The 16,830-nt window shown below is 34.0% G+C and overlaps 1 protein-coding gene across 1 annotated transcript; it reads right to left on the bottom strand.

The window, feature by feature from the left end:
- Positions 1-2,507: 2,507 nt before the first annotated feature.
- LOC138318238 (uncharacterized) lies at positions 2,508-9,648 on the bottom strand. Its single transcript, XM_069260440.1, has 6 exons — positions 9,386-9,648; positions 7,567-8,813; positions 6,049-6,112; positions 5,192-5,804; positions 4,071-4,285; positions 2,508-3,107 (listed from the first exon to the last, which is right to left on the bottom strand). The coding sequence occupies exons 1-6, from the start codon at positions 9,441-9,443 to the stop codon at positions 2,797-2,799; spliced, it is 2,508 nt and encodes an 835-aa protein (XP_069116541.1). The 5' UTR covers positions 9,444-9,648; the 3' UTR covers positions 2,508-2,796.
- Between the last annotated feature and the right edge of the window lie 7,182 nt (positions 9,649-16,830).

Genomic DNA, 16,830 nt, shown 5'->3' with positions numbered 1-16,830 from the left:
CATTCATATTGGCTATGAAAGCCAACTGGAAAAAAAAACATTCAATTATATACATTTGATAACAAGATTTTTCATAGACTATAATTAATAAATAATTCATTATTATCAAAGACAGAACAGCTATTTGAACAGCCATTTTTGGTGTTCACTGGCGCGGCAATTGTGACGCCACAAAGATGTCATAATAAGCGGAAGGCAGTTCATAGTCATGGTAACCAGGTCACCATACTCATGTTTTGTAATATGGCACCAAGTAACTCATAAGTCATTTTGATTGTTTTGTTCAAACTTGGTCATGTGACATAATCTATGGATGCCAAAAATGTTTCACATCACATTTTTTGCCATTGTTACCATGGAAACAACAGAAACTTCTATAATTAATCAAAATTAATATATTGCCTGATTACACTAAAAAATTACAATATTTAATGATTTTAAAGGATGGTAAATAAAAATTCCAAAGCGAAAGTATTCAAGTCATCATGTGTCAGTAATCAAATAAAACTCAAAAATTAAGATGGAATTTGTGTCTAGGTGTTTGGTGAGCATTTGATCCTATTTTCACAGTTAATAATTATTGGATGATACAACTGTAGATTGAAATGAAGGGTAACAGGATATTAGTTTTGGGCTAAGTTCCTGTATTGGGCAGGTAGCATGCTTTGGTAAAGAACTACCAAATTTATTCAAATGAATGATTTCAACTGCCATTCAAGTCACTGGGGATAAGTTCTTCTACTAGTAAAATCTTCAGTCATCTCTTTTTCAAATAGCCAGCTGGCCCTGACATTTTGCGTAAAGTACAGTTAAAGGATTCAAAATTCCTTACAAGGAAAACCTTTGCCGTCAGTGACAGTCAGATGTACAGATATGATAAAATAAATAAACAATGTAATTCTCTTCAGTGGAAAACTTAAAAAAAAAATCAATAAAAAAAATCAAAAAAAAAAAATCGACAACAACAAATGTTGCTCCTGTATCGTGTTTGGAAGAAGTGGTGTTATGTAAATGACCTTGACCTACATATGCAGAGTCACATATTTACTAAATATAACCAGCTCAGATATCCAATAGTTTGCCTGTAGGTGCTGGGATGAAAGGCTACCAAGTTTGTTAAAATCAACTGCATTGGTCTCAGAGGTTTCAGAGGTTAAATACTTTTAAAATATGCTTAACTCTTCAGTGTTGTTTTTTTCTACAATTAATAATCCAGTTAACTGTTATTTGACTTGTAGTAGCAGATATACCACAGCTATATGTGCATTGTCTATTCAAAGGAACTATCTTGATTTACATGTAAGTAATTTGGGGGTGAATATGGAAAAAAAACAAGAGGCCTAATGGGCCATAACAATAATATAACTATTTATACAATACAACATATAGTAGAACTGAAGTACACAGTAAGTTGTGAAAGGTTGTAGCCAATTTGATCCCTGTCACCTTGAATGAAGGTCAAGGTCATTCATATGTACAAACTTTGAGTAATCCTTCATCTCATTATGTTGCAGTCCAAATATCTGGCACGATTGTTAAAACATATATTATCTTAATCACATGATTAGTGAAATTTTCATTTCTGGTTTGCTGCAAAACCTGTCATTATATCTTTTCAAAAGTTAGCGATTAGGTAAAGTATGGAGTACTAAAAAAATAGTATAATTTTGTCATGTTAGCTTGAACAGAAATTAACTTATCTTGGTTTGAAAATAATTGTTAAACAGATTAGCCTCATCACTGTTTGAACAACCGAGCCCTAGGTCCTCTTAAGTTAACAACAAGAAGTTGTTTTAAGGTTTTAGCCAATTTGATGGCTATGACCCAAATGCAGGTCAAGATCATTCATTTGACCAAACTTGGTAGCCCTTCATGCCAGCCCTATATGATTACCTTTGCTTTTTATTTCGTTTATATAGTTTGATTGATCGGATCTATTATCGTTAGTTTATAAATTAATGACGGACTTGCTGATTTTATATGGTATTTAGACGAGCCTTGACAAAGCTCATATAAGCCCTTTCAAAATCTCCACGCCCGTCTGGAATCATACTTGAAGTAACTTTAATAACTTTAATTAAAATAAAAAAGACGGCCCTTATTTAAAATAAATATCTGGATCAACTAATGACAGTTCGATAGGTCCATGCCTTCAAGCTGCGTCATGTCCAAATGTATATCTGAAAGACCACGAGAGGCCTTTCAGCACTATCAATTTTTCCATCTAATGACAGACGTAATTTCGCATTTACTAAGAGGCATAGATACCTGGAGCCATTTGTTCAATAGATGAACAATCAACTTACAAATAAAACTAAAACGGCTTCTGGTAAAAGATACGAAACAAACATAATCTGAAGTAATTCTGAAGTATTACTTGTTCCAAATTGACATACATGGCTGAGTCTTGATCTGAAGTGCAGTGGATTTTTTCTCTCTTTGTTGACGGCGTTCGTCAAGGTGATGCTATTCATTCCTCACTTTTAAAGTGAGATATTTTTTTGTTTCCAAATATAATAGAAGACAATTTAAGAGCGACAACTAAAACATTTATTGAATACAAAATATGTACATTTCTAAATGATATTAATGTCAGAAATTAATATAGTTCTTATTTACGATCGATGTACATCATACAATACTTGCATCTCCGGTATTTTTATTTTAAAATAATCTAAATTAAAATGATAACAATACAATACTTACAGCACTTTGGATATGTACATGATACATTTGTATATTATATATCTACATGATTGGCGAAAAAAAGACTACCAAAAGCACAACAAAATCGTGTTAACCATGACGCTTGCCTAACACGTGTGCTTTAAACTCCAGAATCAGGAACGGCATATCCATTATAATTAGCCCGCCAAAAATAATGGTGAGAAGTGACGCGCCTAGATATCCCATGGCAGCAGAGGAAGGACGGGGGTCGTCGGCACACGTCATCCTTCGAAGCGAAGATGACAGGGCCTTCTTATTTACCGCAGTGGTCTGCTTCAACTTATCCAAGGAAGCTTGTAGCTCCTTTGTCATATTAACAGAGTTGATAATGTAGGAACAAGAGCAGGTGCCACATGATGAATTTGTATAGCAACTCGTGCCTGCAACACAACAAAATTAAGGTAATACACAATATAATATGTTTTTTCAAGACTGAAGTCTAAGTTGTTGTCTAATGGTAAATAGATAGATAACTTTCAACTTATCAAATCGCCTGTTGTCCGTGATTCATCTTGTCCATCCATAAATAATTCATTCCACTACCATTCCTCAAAAAATACAGAAGGTTCTCTCTGAAATTTCAGACATAGTTATGGATATTGAATTTCGGACAGGCAGTCTTCTTGAATTTTGATAAGTTTATTACCGCTATTTCTCCGAAAGTATTGAAATGATCATTTTCAAATTCTCAAAAAGATGTTCCCCTAGGACCCTAGTTGAGTGTGTGGTTTTTTCAATTTTAACCGATTGGCTGATAGGTATCCATCTCGGGTTTTTGACAGATGGTGATTGTTACCGCTATTTCTCAGAGAGCACTGTCTCATCTCTCTTGGATCCTAGGTATGCATAGTAAATAATGAGACAGATAAGTGAAAAAATGACGATTTGATTTTGACAATAGAACATCGTTATCATTTCACAAAAAATACTGAAGTGAGCTCTCTTAAATTTCATATATCATTCGTCCTGATTCCTATAATGCTACCAATTGTATTTTGCGCATAAGCAGAAAAGAAAGCAAATGGCTAATGAAAATTGATCATGGATTTTGACATATTTACAGAAAATACTAAAAGTGGTCTTCAACAAATGAAGGTTAGTTTAAACTTTCTTAATTTGAATTCTTTATACAACAATATAATATACAATTGATATATATATTGAAACACATCCAAACGCCACATGCTGAAAGTGAACATATTGGATTTGACAACTGAAGTGTGTAGATGCTATGTAGACTTTACATGAATTTTTCCTACTATGTGAACTCATTGACAAAGTGTCCAAAGGAATATTGAAAAGAAGAGAAAAGCAATATGTAATTATTGTATTTTTACCCTTACCTCCAACTTCACACATTGAGCAAAGGATGCCGTTGTCCACCGAAATGCTACAATCAGTGATACTCCAGGAGCCTGTACTGCTGACAGCAATACATTTGTGACTGTCGTGAGTTGTGTTCAATCCGTTCGTCCACTCCTGAATATCTCCTAAAGATGTTTTGAGTTTCCCACTCATATCGTCTTTAGTTTTGTAGTTCAAGAAGAAATGTTCAACCCTGAAATGATATATCATAATAATACATGTAAATTCATCATTAGTTAATATTTCTATTTCAAATCTCATGGATATGATAACATAAAAACACCCTTTTCATAACAGATCACATTTTTTGTATTGTAATAAACTTCGAGTTTGTCACCGGTGATACACTATTACAATATTTTTTTTCATACAATACAAGATACTTTATTTAACGTCGCATATTACACACATGATATATTGGAAAGAGTTTGAACCCCCCTCCAAAAATAATTTATTCTTGCTTTGCGTACATGCTAATGGTAGCACTATTCACTTATCACGGTAATAACAGTTACTCATACGCATTGGATTTACACAACAAGAAATGCGATTATAAGACACATACCGTGCAGTGCAGATTCGTAACAGTTGTATCTATACGAATCTGTTGTATCTCAAACGGAACACCCCATACAAGCAGAACTACCGGTACAAGTGGTTCGTTTTCAGAAGCGCACCACTTGGATCCCAGATGGCGGACTAGATATTTTTCATTTGTCATCGAAATGCTTTCTTGAAAACAAGACAAAGACTATTTATATCCGGTAAAACTAAATGGATTATTTATTGCAATGCTTGTCGAAATTATGCGGGTATTACTGTTATATTCATTTTATTGCTAACACAGCACCTTGGCTTTTACATTCGAAGCGTATCTTCCATATGGGTGCGGCACCCATATGAAAATATGGAAAAATCCAAACGCATTCCATGCCGCTGTGTCGTATCACTAGTACGAATCCACAAATGGGACGTGTGGTAAATCAAGAAAAAGAAATACGACAGAACAAAGTTTTACATATAATCATCTGTATATATTACAGATATGTTACCGATATCTCCTATATATTGTTTCACGTGATTTCTTTGGATTGCTTACCTTGATGCGATCAGATTGACCACAACATCGTTTGCTACTGAGTTTGGTATGATGGGTAATTGACCTCCACTTTGCGCACAGAAATCCGCCGCTATTGATTGTTTGTATGTGGTATATGTGGTACTCATCGCCCAGTAACATATCACATTTCCGTTGTTGTTATAAATCGCAGCATTTGTAGGACACCCGGAATGAACGGTCGTGCCACCTGTGGTTGTTGTTGTCGTCTGCGTTGCCGTAGAAGTTATTGTTATTGTCTGCGCTGCCGTAGAAGTTGTTGTTGTCGTCTGCTTTGCCGTTGAAGTAGTTGTTGTCGTCTGCTTTGCCGTAGGAGTTGTTGTTGCAGTAGTATCTGTACTCACAACTGACAGTATTGTAGGCGTTTTTGGTTTTGTCGATGATGAGCTGCTGCTCTGGGTTGTTGTCGTCGGAGGATTCGATGACAATGGTGGACTGTTTGTTGTTGATTCCAGGCCACCATCACCACTACCACTTACATCTATATCTGTTGTAGCTGTTATGTTGGCAGTTGATGATGTTGTTGTACTTGGATGGTGATGTGTATATGTGCTCTGTGGTGTCAGATGCGAGGGGGTCGCTGCGCCACTCACCGCTTTAAAAGAATGTTGAAAAATTGACCTGTTTATTGTTGGTAACATTTTATTTTAAAAAAGTTCTTGTTGAGTTGTCAAAATTATATCACTTTAACAATAAACGCTGGTCAAACTATTTATGATTGTTGTAATACGCTGACTTGTGTATCGACATAAGTTATTGAGATTTGTCTTTAATCAAGGTATCAGAATTATATGATCACCACTACAAAGAAAAGTTATGCTTATTTGATATACACGTACCTTCACAGTGTTCAAATAGATCAACGCAACCTCTATACAGTTGCGTTTCATTTGTTCCACAGGTCTGTAACACAAAAGTATGCATTTAAAAATACTGTTTGTCTTGCAATATTTGTAGTTTATAGCAGTGTATTTTTTTTAATTGCTTTCCCACAGTGTGACGTCAGTTTCACTATCGATTCCAAATGCATAATTGCCTTTTGGCCAGAGTTATTTTTTCCGTACGAGTACACTAAGGGTTAGTTCTATAGAACAATGACTTGATGGTTATTTGGCTGGAAGTAGAAGTCCCTTTGCTATAAACATGCCCACATGTAGTTCGACAACGATAAGTATATTGTTCAAGTAGCTAAAAATCTAGACCCAAAAAAGAAGGTCGGTAATTAGGAATGCATGTAGAAGTTGTTCATAATTAAAATTATGTAGAATCTATAATTAATGCATCTTTACACATTTAAGATTTTTGAATTTGCCTATTCACTAATGACGTCATCACTGCACCTTATTTGCATATGTCGGCAAATAACGTTTATCTTAGCCTGACCTTCTTGTAGATGATCTAACTATATCGGAGTTGTGGGAGCTTAGTTTTGTAACTTTTAAAAAATAACCTACTCGTGTGCATAACATTATATTTACAATACGTAATCGGTTTTGGAGAGACAAAAACTATTGAAACGTAAATATATCTTTAAATGTTTTGTAAAGATTTTGTTACATGCCTTGATATATTCGAATAAACACCTTGCTTTTATCATACGTGGAATGTTTTCGCATCTCTTGTGTTTAATCCGATAAAATGCCTTATGCTCATGACCTCCGTATGACATTTAATTTCTTTGTGTAACTGACTGTTTTAGAACGCAGAGACAGAGAGCATGTCTTATTGTCTTTAGTGTTTAGGATACAATTCCTTCTACAAATACAGTTGAAATCTTTTAAAAAGTTTGATACTATGTAATAGGCGATGTTTTTTCTGACAATATTCTTGTTTCATAATTTCAAAATTGGTGGTCCGAATCAAGATATGAAAATACCATTCATGCGACTAACATTTAGGTAATATTTAGGCATACTTTTATCAAATACAGTGCTAAAACAGATATATCGAATAGGACAGACATGTCGCTTTTCTCATTATGTGTTTTTTTCTAAATACATGTATCTAACAACATCTCTCGAACTTGAATACACGCGTATTACAGTATTCAAGTTTCAAGTCTCTTTATTCCGCGGGCCTTACTGCCCATAGGCAAAACATATATACATACATGGTTACAATATAAATTACAATTATATAGGGGAGTGATTGTTAAACTCTGCATAATGAAGCCATTTCTCTAATTGTAATTTTGACAACAAATATTCAAATAGTGCTTCAAGTATTACTTATTCATTAATTTGCGATTATCAGATGTCATTATAAAGGGGATTTAACTACACGTGTCATTGGGTTGGTTTCCTTTTGCTATCACCAAATACATCAGGAAGCGTAAAGTCGAAATATCGTTCACTCACCTTGAAAGACCGAATAGCTTTCCGGCCAAGTGTTGTAATGAAAAGTCTATCATTGGTATCGGTATACCATATATACCCGCCGAATAAGTAACCGTCCATGTCCTGTATGAAATGGATATTGTTAAGAGAGAAGACACCACTCAGTTTTCCTACAGCGATGAAGTCATCAAGATGCGAATCGCGCACATCGACTGTAACTGGCTGCGAGTCTACCCCAAATCTATTATAGCTATCGTTGTGAAAAACCATTTTGACATTTAAAGTCAAGCCGTTAAATGACGGCGCCATATATGCTGAGTGAAAAAGTGACACAGGTATGACGTAATACATGTTATGGAGCCCAGCCATGTTGAATGGTAAATGCACAACTGATATGAGCTTGTTGGCTAACACGACCTCATTAGCATTGTTCAATCCTATAATCCGACTGTCTCCGCTGTGTTCTAAGACTTCCTCAAAGCAATCATCCCCAGAATAAATAACAACTGTTGTGTTTTCCGATGCTGCTACAATCACATATTTCTCATACGAAAAACTCGGTTCTTCATGTGCCATAACGACAAACTGCAAACCCATATCATTCTTTCCTAGCACCCAGTTTGATCTGTAATCTTGATTGCTGTGTGCTGCGTCGGAGTCACATCCTGAAAACATTCCGATATCTTCATTTGCCGTTATAATTGTTCCTGTTAGGTCTTCAACACTTTCAACTAACGCAGTGGCATAGCTCTGGAGTTCTAAGAAAAGTGTATCACCCCCATAGTACATTTTACCATACAGAGACAAAAACTTAGTGTTTGGTTTATTGACTGGGAATGTTATATATACCTCAGTTGTATACCTGGACACGATATGTATAACATTGTAGTTAATACATCCCGGGGTCACGGGAAAGCACAACACACTATACTGCAAAACATGAGGCACTCTGATCAAATTTCCCAACGAAGATGTCTGACTTTGCATCAATATATCTATATCCGAGTTAGAATGGATAGCAAGGGCATGTTCGTCGTAAATACCCGTGGCATTCATACTCATACTTGCGGGTAATTCAATGGAGGAATAGCTTTTAGCTATGATAGCTAGATCCCGAGAGTTTCCAGGAAGCAAACCAGAGGAGTCATTGTTCAACCCGCTGACGGTAGCGACAACAGAAAATGGTTGTTTGTTGAAAATGAAGAGCTTTGTCGTATATGTCCGTGAAGTAGACGTAACAAGGAACAAAACTGCCATGACTTCTGGAACTAGAAATTAACATGTTGTTTTATTAGGTGAAACCACATGCCAAACGAAAAAAAAAAATAACACAAGAACAGGCATGCCATTTGGTCTTAAATACCTGACAGCAACAATTTTCAAATTGATTAAATATCTGGATGCTTATATATTAAAAATGAAAGTTCTACACCATTTTATTGTAAACGTATTGATTCGGATCTCACTAAGGTTAATAAGTTAATCTTAGTTTCGCGATATTTAAATTAGAAATTAGAATCAGACTATTTATAATGCACTTTTTTATTTCTGCCAATATGAATTTATTATTTCTATTCGGACAAAATCTAACGGTGAAATTATTACATACTTTAAACATTAGCCGTAAAATGTTTAAACAAGATTCGGTTTTGCGCTCTAATTTGTTCTTAATGTTCTTGAAAACTCTATTTTTTTGTGTTAGGGTATTTTGTGTTCCTTCCACGTAAATCCATGTATCTCTTTATTCTGTTTCAAAAAAATTATCAATTTACATTGCAGAAATACAGACAGGAAAATTATTTCCTGAAAGTAAAACGATATATTTTTTATAAATACTTACGTCCCGCACATATTATACAAAAGGCCAACATCCATTTATGAAAGCTTGGGTCTGCCATTTTCCCAAATAGAGCATCCGGCTCAACTGCTGTCCGCTAATTCTCTGGCCAGAAGTTTCCCAGTCGATCAATTTCATTTGTATAAGTTATAGTGTCTCGTGTTTCCGTTTCTATTATCGAATGGGACTGTTTATGTAGTGAAGAAATGGGTAACAGTACTGCGAAACAATGACTGCCTATTGATTAATTGACCTTTTAAGGTCATTCGTTATGACGCAGAAAACGTTATGATGAAAACTGCGTAGATATTATAAATTACATTGTTTATACAAATAACCTACACTTGCACCGATAAAATAGCGCAGCTTTTGCATATGGCTAATACACCGTAAGGATTTAGAAATGTAAAAATGTTTCTGTTTATATATATACTGTGTTTTAGTTATCAGAAATACATTTGATACATGAATTTACATTTGTATATAGCACAAAACACGTCTTGACCATATTTTCATAAAAAATATATAAATTTAACATTTTCAGTTGTGCTTGTGCATTCATGAAGATTGACCATCTATCAAACAGAAAATTAATAAATAAAGGTTACGCACCGAGTGGTTTTTGGATATAGAGTTTATTTCACAAGCGTGAGTTAATGTGTAAAGATACAAATTACACGAGCTTTAACAAATATTCTTTGTAAGTAAGAAAATACTTAAGAGTGAGAAATAATTTTCACATTCGATGACTTCTTTCTACTACAAATAAATCATCTACTCTTTGGTCAGACTAAGAAAAACGTTATTTGCCGACATATCCAAATAATTGTGATATATCCATAAGCACTAAACAAAGGTAGCTTGCTAGGTATAGATATTCCGTATTTGCATATTTATAGAATTATCTGCCGATATATATTGATGTTGACGTCGTTTGTATATATGAGAACAACATCATATTCTGCACTGAAAACGGCGTGAGGTTCGCTCACAAAATAATGACGTCATAAGCAATACCTACATTTACACGCGAGAGCAGATAGCTTCGTACAAAGGCGGATTCGAGTCTTTGAGGGCAAGACAAAAAATAGCGAGCAAGATTCTTCAGATATATTTCAGATATAGATATATATCCATTATTTTGTTAGCCCCATTGCCCCTCTGTTATTGTTCTTTCTTGTGTTCTTATGTTGACCACATATAGCGTCAAATCAATAAATATCACTTAAGTATGTAAATATATTTACATGCCGCGCTAGGTACTTGGTCACTAAATAAACTGTTGTCTAGTCACTGTTTTTGTAGCTATCCATTGTTTGTTTGACCAAGGGTCATCGCCTTTTGTGGATATATAGACTAAATGGCAATGATTTATAAACTTATTGTCCCGAGGGATGGTTTAGAATAACAAATTGATTTTTATGCGTTGTTTATTCTGAAAATGGTTTATGGAAAACATGCACTTAGTAATTTTATTCAAATATGACACAATTAATAGATATTAAAAAAAAGAGAAACAAAACGACGAATGAGACATTTTATTGACTTAAGCCATTTCATGAGATACCGACACTCATTGAAGCGCTCAATTGATTAAGCATTAATTATCTTTCGCTATACTGATATGTCGGCCTAGCTTCCAATTAATCTAATAATCATATATCTAGCACATTTTTCTCCGCGAAATTCAAGGATACGAAATTCTAAGCATGCATACTTGACATCGTTAGAAAGTTATTCAGATTAAACACAAAACCTCCTTTTTAACATACAGTAAAATCGTTCTTAGTATCTATCTCTATACTAAAATACCTTTATGATAGTACAACATATTCAGGTTTCACATTACTTTAGCATCAAAATAAAATTTTGCCTGTGCCTAAACATTTCCCCAAGGACCATTTCTGTCCCATGAGTGGTTTTTATAGACAGGTCTGAGTGACTTGCAATCGGAAATGATGATAATTATTCTAATGTATAAATCATCACCAATATTTATACACGTATATGTATATAAGGACATATTTATTAGTAATTCATTCGATTTATCCAATAATCCGCCTGATGTCATGTGATATCCCCCGTGTAATATTTTTGCGTATGTCACTAGTGGAATATGACCTGGAGCGATTTTCATTGGCTGGAAATCCATTGAAACGTCACACAGAAGCAATAAAATGACGTCAGGAAAAATGACGTGACATCAGGATTACGAGGACGTCGGGACAAAATGGTGTCCTCTTCTGGATTTTCGGAATACATTTTGACGTAAATTTTGTGTAATGAAGGTATTTGTAGTTATGTGATAAAAAGTATTTGAAACTATTTACACCGATCTTCAAAAGTTTTGTTACGTATGTTAAAATTTGCTGGCAATTGATCTCTGCGAAAACTCTCGAAAACACTATTAATGAGTTAGAGATTATAAATGATATATACTGGTGCCTATATTGAAAAGGTTTACATATTTCTGAACTTATGTATATTTGTAAAACGATACGTGTAACAGAAATTTTGGAGAGCAGTGTATGAAAGAATTTTTTAAATGCAGATTCCACTTCGTTTAGGTATTCCATAAAGAAAAAAAAGTAAATATAGCCCTAAACACCACGTCCCATTTCCTTTTAGTTTATTTTGTTCAATCTTAATACCTTTAAATAATGTAAATAATCAGCTCCAACAAATACCCAGCAACCGCAACACGCGTATCTTAGGATAATGATACATGTATCCCCAGCCATAGTTGATAAACACCATTAGTTACACAGTTTGTTACGTGTAGTGCCCTAATACGGAAAATATTGGGTCCAAAATAAACTTGTATCTGGCATTGTATATTTCTGTTTAATAATCTTAAAAAGGTCTTGCCGACTTCGTTTTTCTTTTGAAAGTGGCCAACAGCTATATAATTCGCACGTTTTGTGTCCATCTTTCTGAGTACCGTTGTCGCAAAGCGTTACTCGACCGCCATCTTGTTGCTAATGACTTTAAGGGCAGATGCGATAACTCCAAACCTGATATGATTTCTACTAACGATTATATCACCTGACCTCATTGAAATCAATAGGAATGAGACTTGTAAGAGGCGGTATAATGTTCCGTCTTTCCATATTTCTTCATATTGGAGGACAATTATTCATGTCTTGGTCTTTTGCGTCGCATATCAAATTGCACCTTTGTGCGTGTGATCCGCTGTTAGTAGATAGATAGTAAGGGTTCAGTTGTACAAATGATGATTAGCTTTAATCACAGTTAAACTAAATTTTTCTAATCTAAATAAATTCATTTGACAAACTTAGCAAACTGATACAGGAACTTAAGAACTTCATTGTTTACCTAATTACGAATTTTAATGAAGACATAATTACAGGTTTTGCAGCAAATGAGAAAAAAAATTCATTAATCAAATAATTCAGCTAATCATACTTTGAGTACCGATGGATGTATACATAATTCGCTCTCTGTGATTATCTTAAGCTAAACATGTTTAGTGTATACACTTTATACAGTTTATGTAAACGGTTTATCCTATCTACTGTGATTGAAAAACTGGTGATGATATGGAGAGGGATTACAAATGGTACTTCTGGGCATCCTAACCCAATTCCGATCCCACCGAGGACCACCAGAATTATCCTAAGGGAAGAACGGACTTTAGCCCTGGATAGGAACCTCCGCAAAATCTCACTTCGCTTGTGTTTGTCATAATCATGTGTCCACAGGCCTCCTGTTCACACCCATACATATATCAAATCTGTAAACGATTTCTTTTCAATACCTGTGAGATCTAGCAGAATGCTGGAATGGAGGGCGTCCTGCAAGTGCAAGATACGGTATTTTTAGACGACGTAGGCAAAAGTTTCGAAATTGCTTTCAGGCGATTAGTCATGTCTTGTATTTGTTCTAGGGTATGCGGATTTTTGTTATCGCAATACTGACATTCTAGGTTACATTCAGGTTTTAACTGAATTCAACGCGGATGTGTTCTCCGTACCTTTTTCTTTTAGAGTTTGAAGTTTTTCGTGTTTGTTTTGATTTTAATATGCGCAAGTCGGTCAATGTCGTGCTTCTAAATATTAATTTCAATTCGTTCGAAATATATGCTTTTTATTCAGAGTCAAGACAGTATGAAAATAAGCTGATTACTTTCATGATTTTAGTAAGTATTTTGTCCATAACATTGGAAGTGCATTTATTGTAGAAATTATAAAGCTTATTATCATAATAATAAGATTTTTTAAGCAAAGATTTACCCAATTAAAATAAAGAAATCTGAATTCAAGTTTATTTTAGCAAATGTTCTAAACACATATTTATTTATTCTTTTTTTTAAGGTTTCAAAATCGATTTTATTCCCCAGCAAATTAGAGGGATGCCAGGGTTGGGACCCTGGGTTCATCCCTCTTACAACATATAGCCTCTCACAGGAGGTCTCTTTCACTTCTTTTACTCGATCGCTTTCATTCATCACATTTGATTTGCTCCATTCATTCTCCAAACTCATTCATACAAATACAAATATTGATATATAACTTTAAATTAAGTGAAAGGGTTTCTCTTGTATTCATACATGTAATCATTTATATTATTGATGTTATGTCACCTATTTGTTAATTATGACATCATATTTTTTAAATTCTTGTGGCATAAAATTGAGCACAAATACATTTGTATATATCTACAAATTTAAAATAAGTGAGAGGGTTTCTCTTTTATTCATTTATGTTATCATTTATATATACACATATTTACACAATTATAGACCTTTGTTGATGTCAATATGGCGTAGCCAAAAGTTATTATTTTAGATGCTACCAGGGCGGTAAAAGCAAATATCGGTAGAATCTATTTTTTATAACATATGCAATTGATTTGAAGTGTTCCTGTAGCAAAAACACTATTTTCATAAACGTGCATATTGATATCATTTACTATTCTTATTAAAATCCGATAAGAGTGAATGACAACACCCTGTGGAGCTAGACCTTTGGACAAGATGAAGTCACAACAGCAATATCGACTCGGTGTTTCGAATAAATGGAAACGTGGAGTGTATATATTGACCTTCGCGTGTCCATGGATTAAAGACTTAATTAGAACGCTGGAAAGTCGCAGCCCGATTTTAGTAATACATGACAATTATTTCGCTGACTTTCTATATTTTAGCATTTTAGTTAATATAAAACATAGGTAATTATGCATATATGTTTTTAATTTCCATCATCATGTAAAAATGATTTTTAGAATAATTTGCAAATCGTTTATCAATTTGTCATCGTTTACTAGTACTTTATTTTCATTTTGGTTTAATTAGTTTAACGTCCTGTTAACAGCCAGGGTCATTTAAGGACGTGCCAGGTTTGTTGGTGGAGGAAAGCCGGAGTACCCGGAGAAAAACCACCGACCAGCGGCCAGTACCTGGCAACTGCCCCACATGGTATTCGAACTCGCGACCCAGAGGTGGAGGGCATGTGGTAATATGTCGGTACATTTGCATTGCATTTGATTTGCATTCATTGTTGCAATGTTTTCATATATTAGTTTTTAAAAGATGGTTAATATATGTTTGCGTCCAATTTTACCAGAGGTGGAAATTAACTATTCAATAGTAAATAACGATTTTTGTCATCACGGTTCTTAAACTCATTCGTAGTGGGTGGAACAGACAATAATGAAGATGGAAATGCCATGGTTAGTGACATTGTAGTGAGATTGGTAGACTACGCTGCACAAGATGCAAAACAGATAAATAATTATTCACTGTTAACATACATTACACAGGTAAACTTGCATTTATTTGGTGTTATAACCTAACTTTATTGCTATCATTTCTTAAAACTTCTTTATTTTTATTTTGATAGTGATTGGGTCTTTAACGTTATGAAGTGTTCACGAAACTGAACCCCGATATTAGGAAAGATAGATAAATCTCCTGCTGTCTGCTGGTTTATACAAACTAGCACTGCTCCTTAATTCCACAGTTTTAAAGAGGGATAGTGGCCGAACCGAGAAAGTTTTTTATGTATTCTATTTCACATAAATTCGCCGCCCCAGCGATAACCATCGACGGTCTGTTGAATGATAGAGACGGTTTCGTTTGGCGTTCTCTAAGGGGAGATAAGGTAATATACAAGTGCCGGTGTGGTAATTATGTTCACGATTCCCAATATGAGACAGCAGACAGTATATCCGTAGGATATGACATGAACAGAACTAGAAAATACCTTTATCTCTTACAAACAAATTGGTATTAGTTGGAAGTACATAAATCGATTTTGAAGCCATGTTCAATTTGAAATGTCACAAAAGGCAATTACAATAGCAAATCTATTGCATGAGCAAATTCAACTTTTCAACGCATCGCTGCATCGGGATAAATAATTAAAAAAAAAAACTGTGAAAATGAAATATTCGTCTGGGTACTTCTTTCATGGTTTCAAGATTACAAATCACTTAACCAGTTAATAGCAACGTTAGTGGTAATCCGATGGTGCAATAATGAAAGATGCTACACAGCCGACGAATGATATTTTATCTATCACAAATAGAAGCAGATAATTTAGTATTTTTCTTCAACAACAAAAGTTAATTACTTTACACTATTACCATCGTTGTAAAGTTTGAAAGTTTGACCTTCTTATTTTACTTCAATATCAAAGTTATTATAAAAGTTAATTGCATCAAAAAAAAATTCTTTATGGAATGAGCTAGTGATTGCGCACATAACAAGAGCAAAACGAATTACTTTATATGTAATTTTGTTTTGATAAGACATATGAATTCATAGAAACAAAGATAAGTCATGTACACAAAAATTCAGTACAGACTTATACTAAGATAGCTACACTTAGCTTTATCATGGATATTTTAAATTTCCAAGTTATCGCAAATCACGATAGTTCCAGAACCAGAAATTGATAGAAAATGTATATTTTGTGTAGTATTAGATCATGAATGATATAATGCTGGCAAGTAAATGCAAGCCAGATAGAATAAAAATAACAAATCATTTTATTTCTAATCTAAATGACATACTTTTATCAGAAATCAATTGCAAATGTTATTGAATTACTGTATATGTATGAAGATCATATTCATCTTTTTTAATTATTATAATAACATTTAATCATAACCTATTAATCCATTGAGAATTATACGGACGAGAAAAAAACCAATCTGTAATTTCTTTTAATTCCTCAAAATCTCATTTTTAGTATTTGTTGTTATTTGTTTTTATGAACTCATTATGCAATATGCTTAGCATATTTGACGCCGATATAAACATATTATAGTATTATATATACCTACTGCCGAAAAAGGAGTCATAGATAGAGCAGTTAAATGTTTTGACTGTAAATGAAAACTACATAAAAAAGATCTGTATACAAGCAAAACGTTAATTTTTATTTGCGTATGTAAAAACACACCGCTTAGCCATTTATTTCCAC

Source organism: Argopecten irradians, chromosome 1 (assembly GCF_041381155.1).
Source record: "Argopecten irradians isolate NY chromosome 1, Ai_NY, whole genome shotgun sequence".
In the NCBI taxonomy this organism is placed as follows: domain Eukaryota; kingdom Metazoa; phylum Mollusca; class Bivalvia; order Pectinida; family Pectinidae; genus Argopecten; species Argopecten irradians.
Note: the sequence above shows the minus strand (reverse complement) of the source record. Positions and strands in the feature narration are given on the sequence as shown.

Coding starts and splice junctions, on each gene's coding strand:
- LOC138318238 (XM_069260440.1), bottom strand. CDS start 9,443: ATGGCAGACCCAAGCTTTCATAAATGGATGTTGGCCTTTTGTATAATA. Junction 8,814..9,385: donor TTGTATAATATGTGCGGGAC/GTAAGTATTTAT, acceptor GTTAATTTCTAG/TTCCAGAAGTCATGGCAGTT. Junction 4,286..5,191: donor GTCAATCTGATCGCATCAAG/GTAAGCAATCCA, acceptor ATATCATTTCAG/GGTTGAACATTTCTTCTTGA.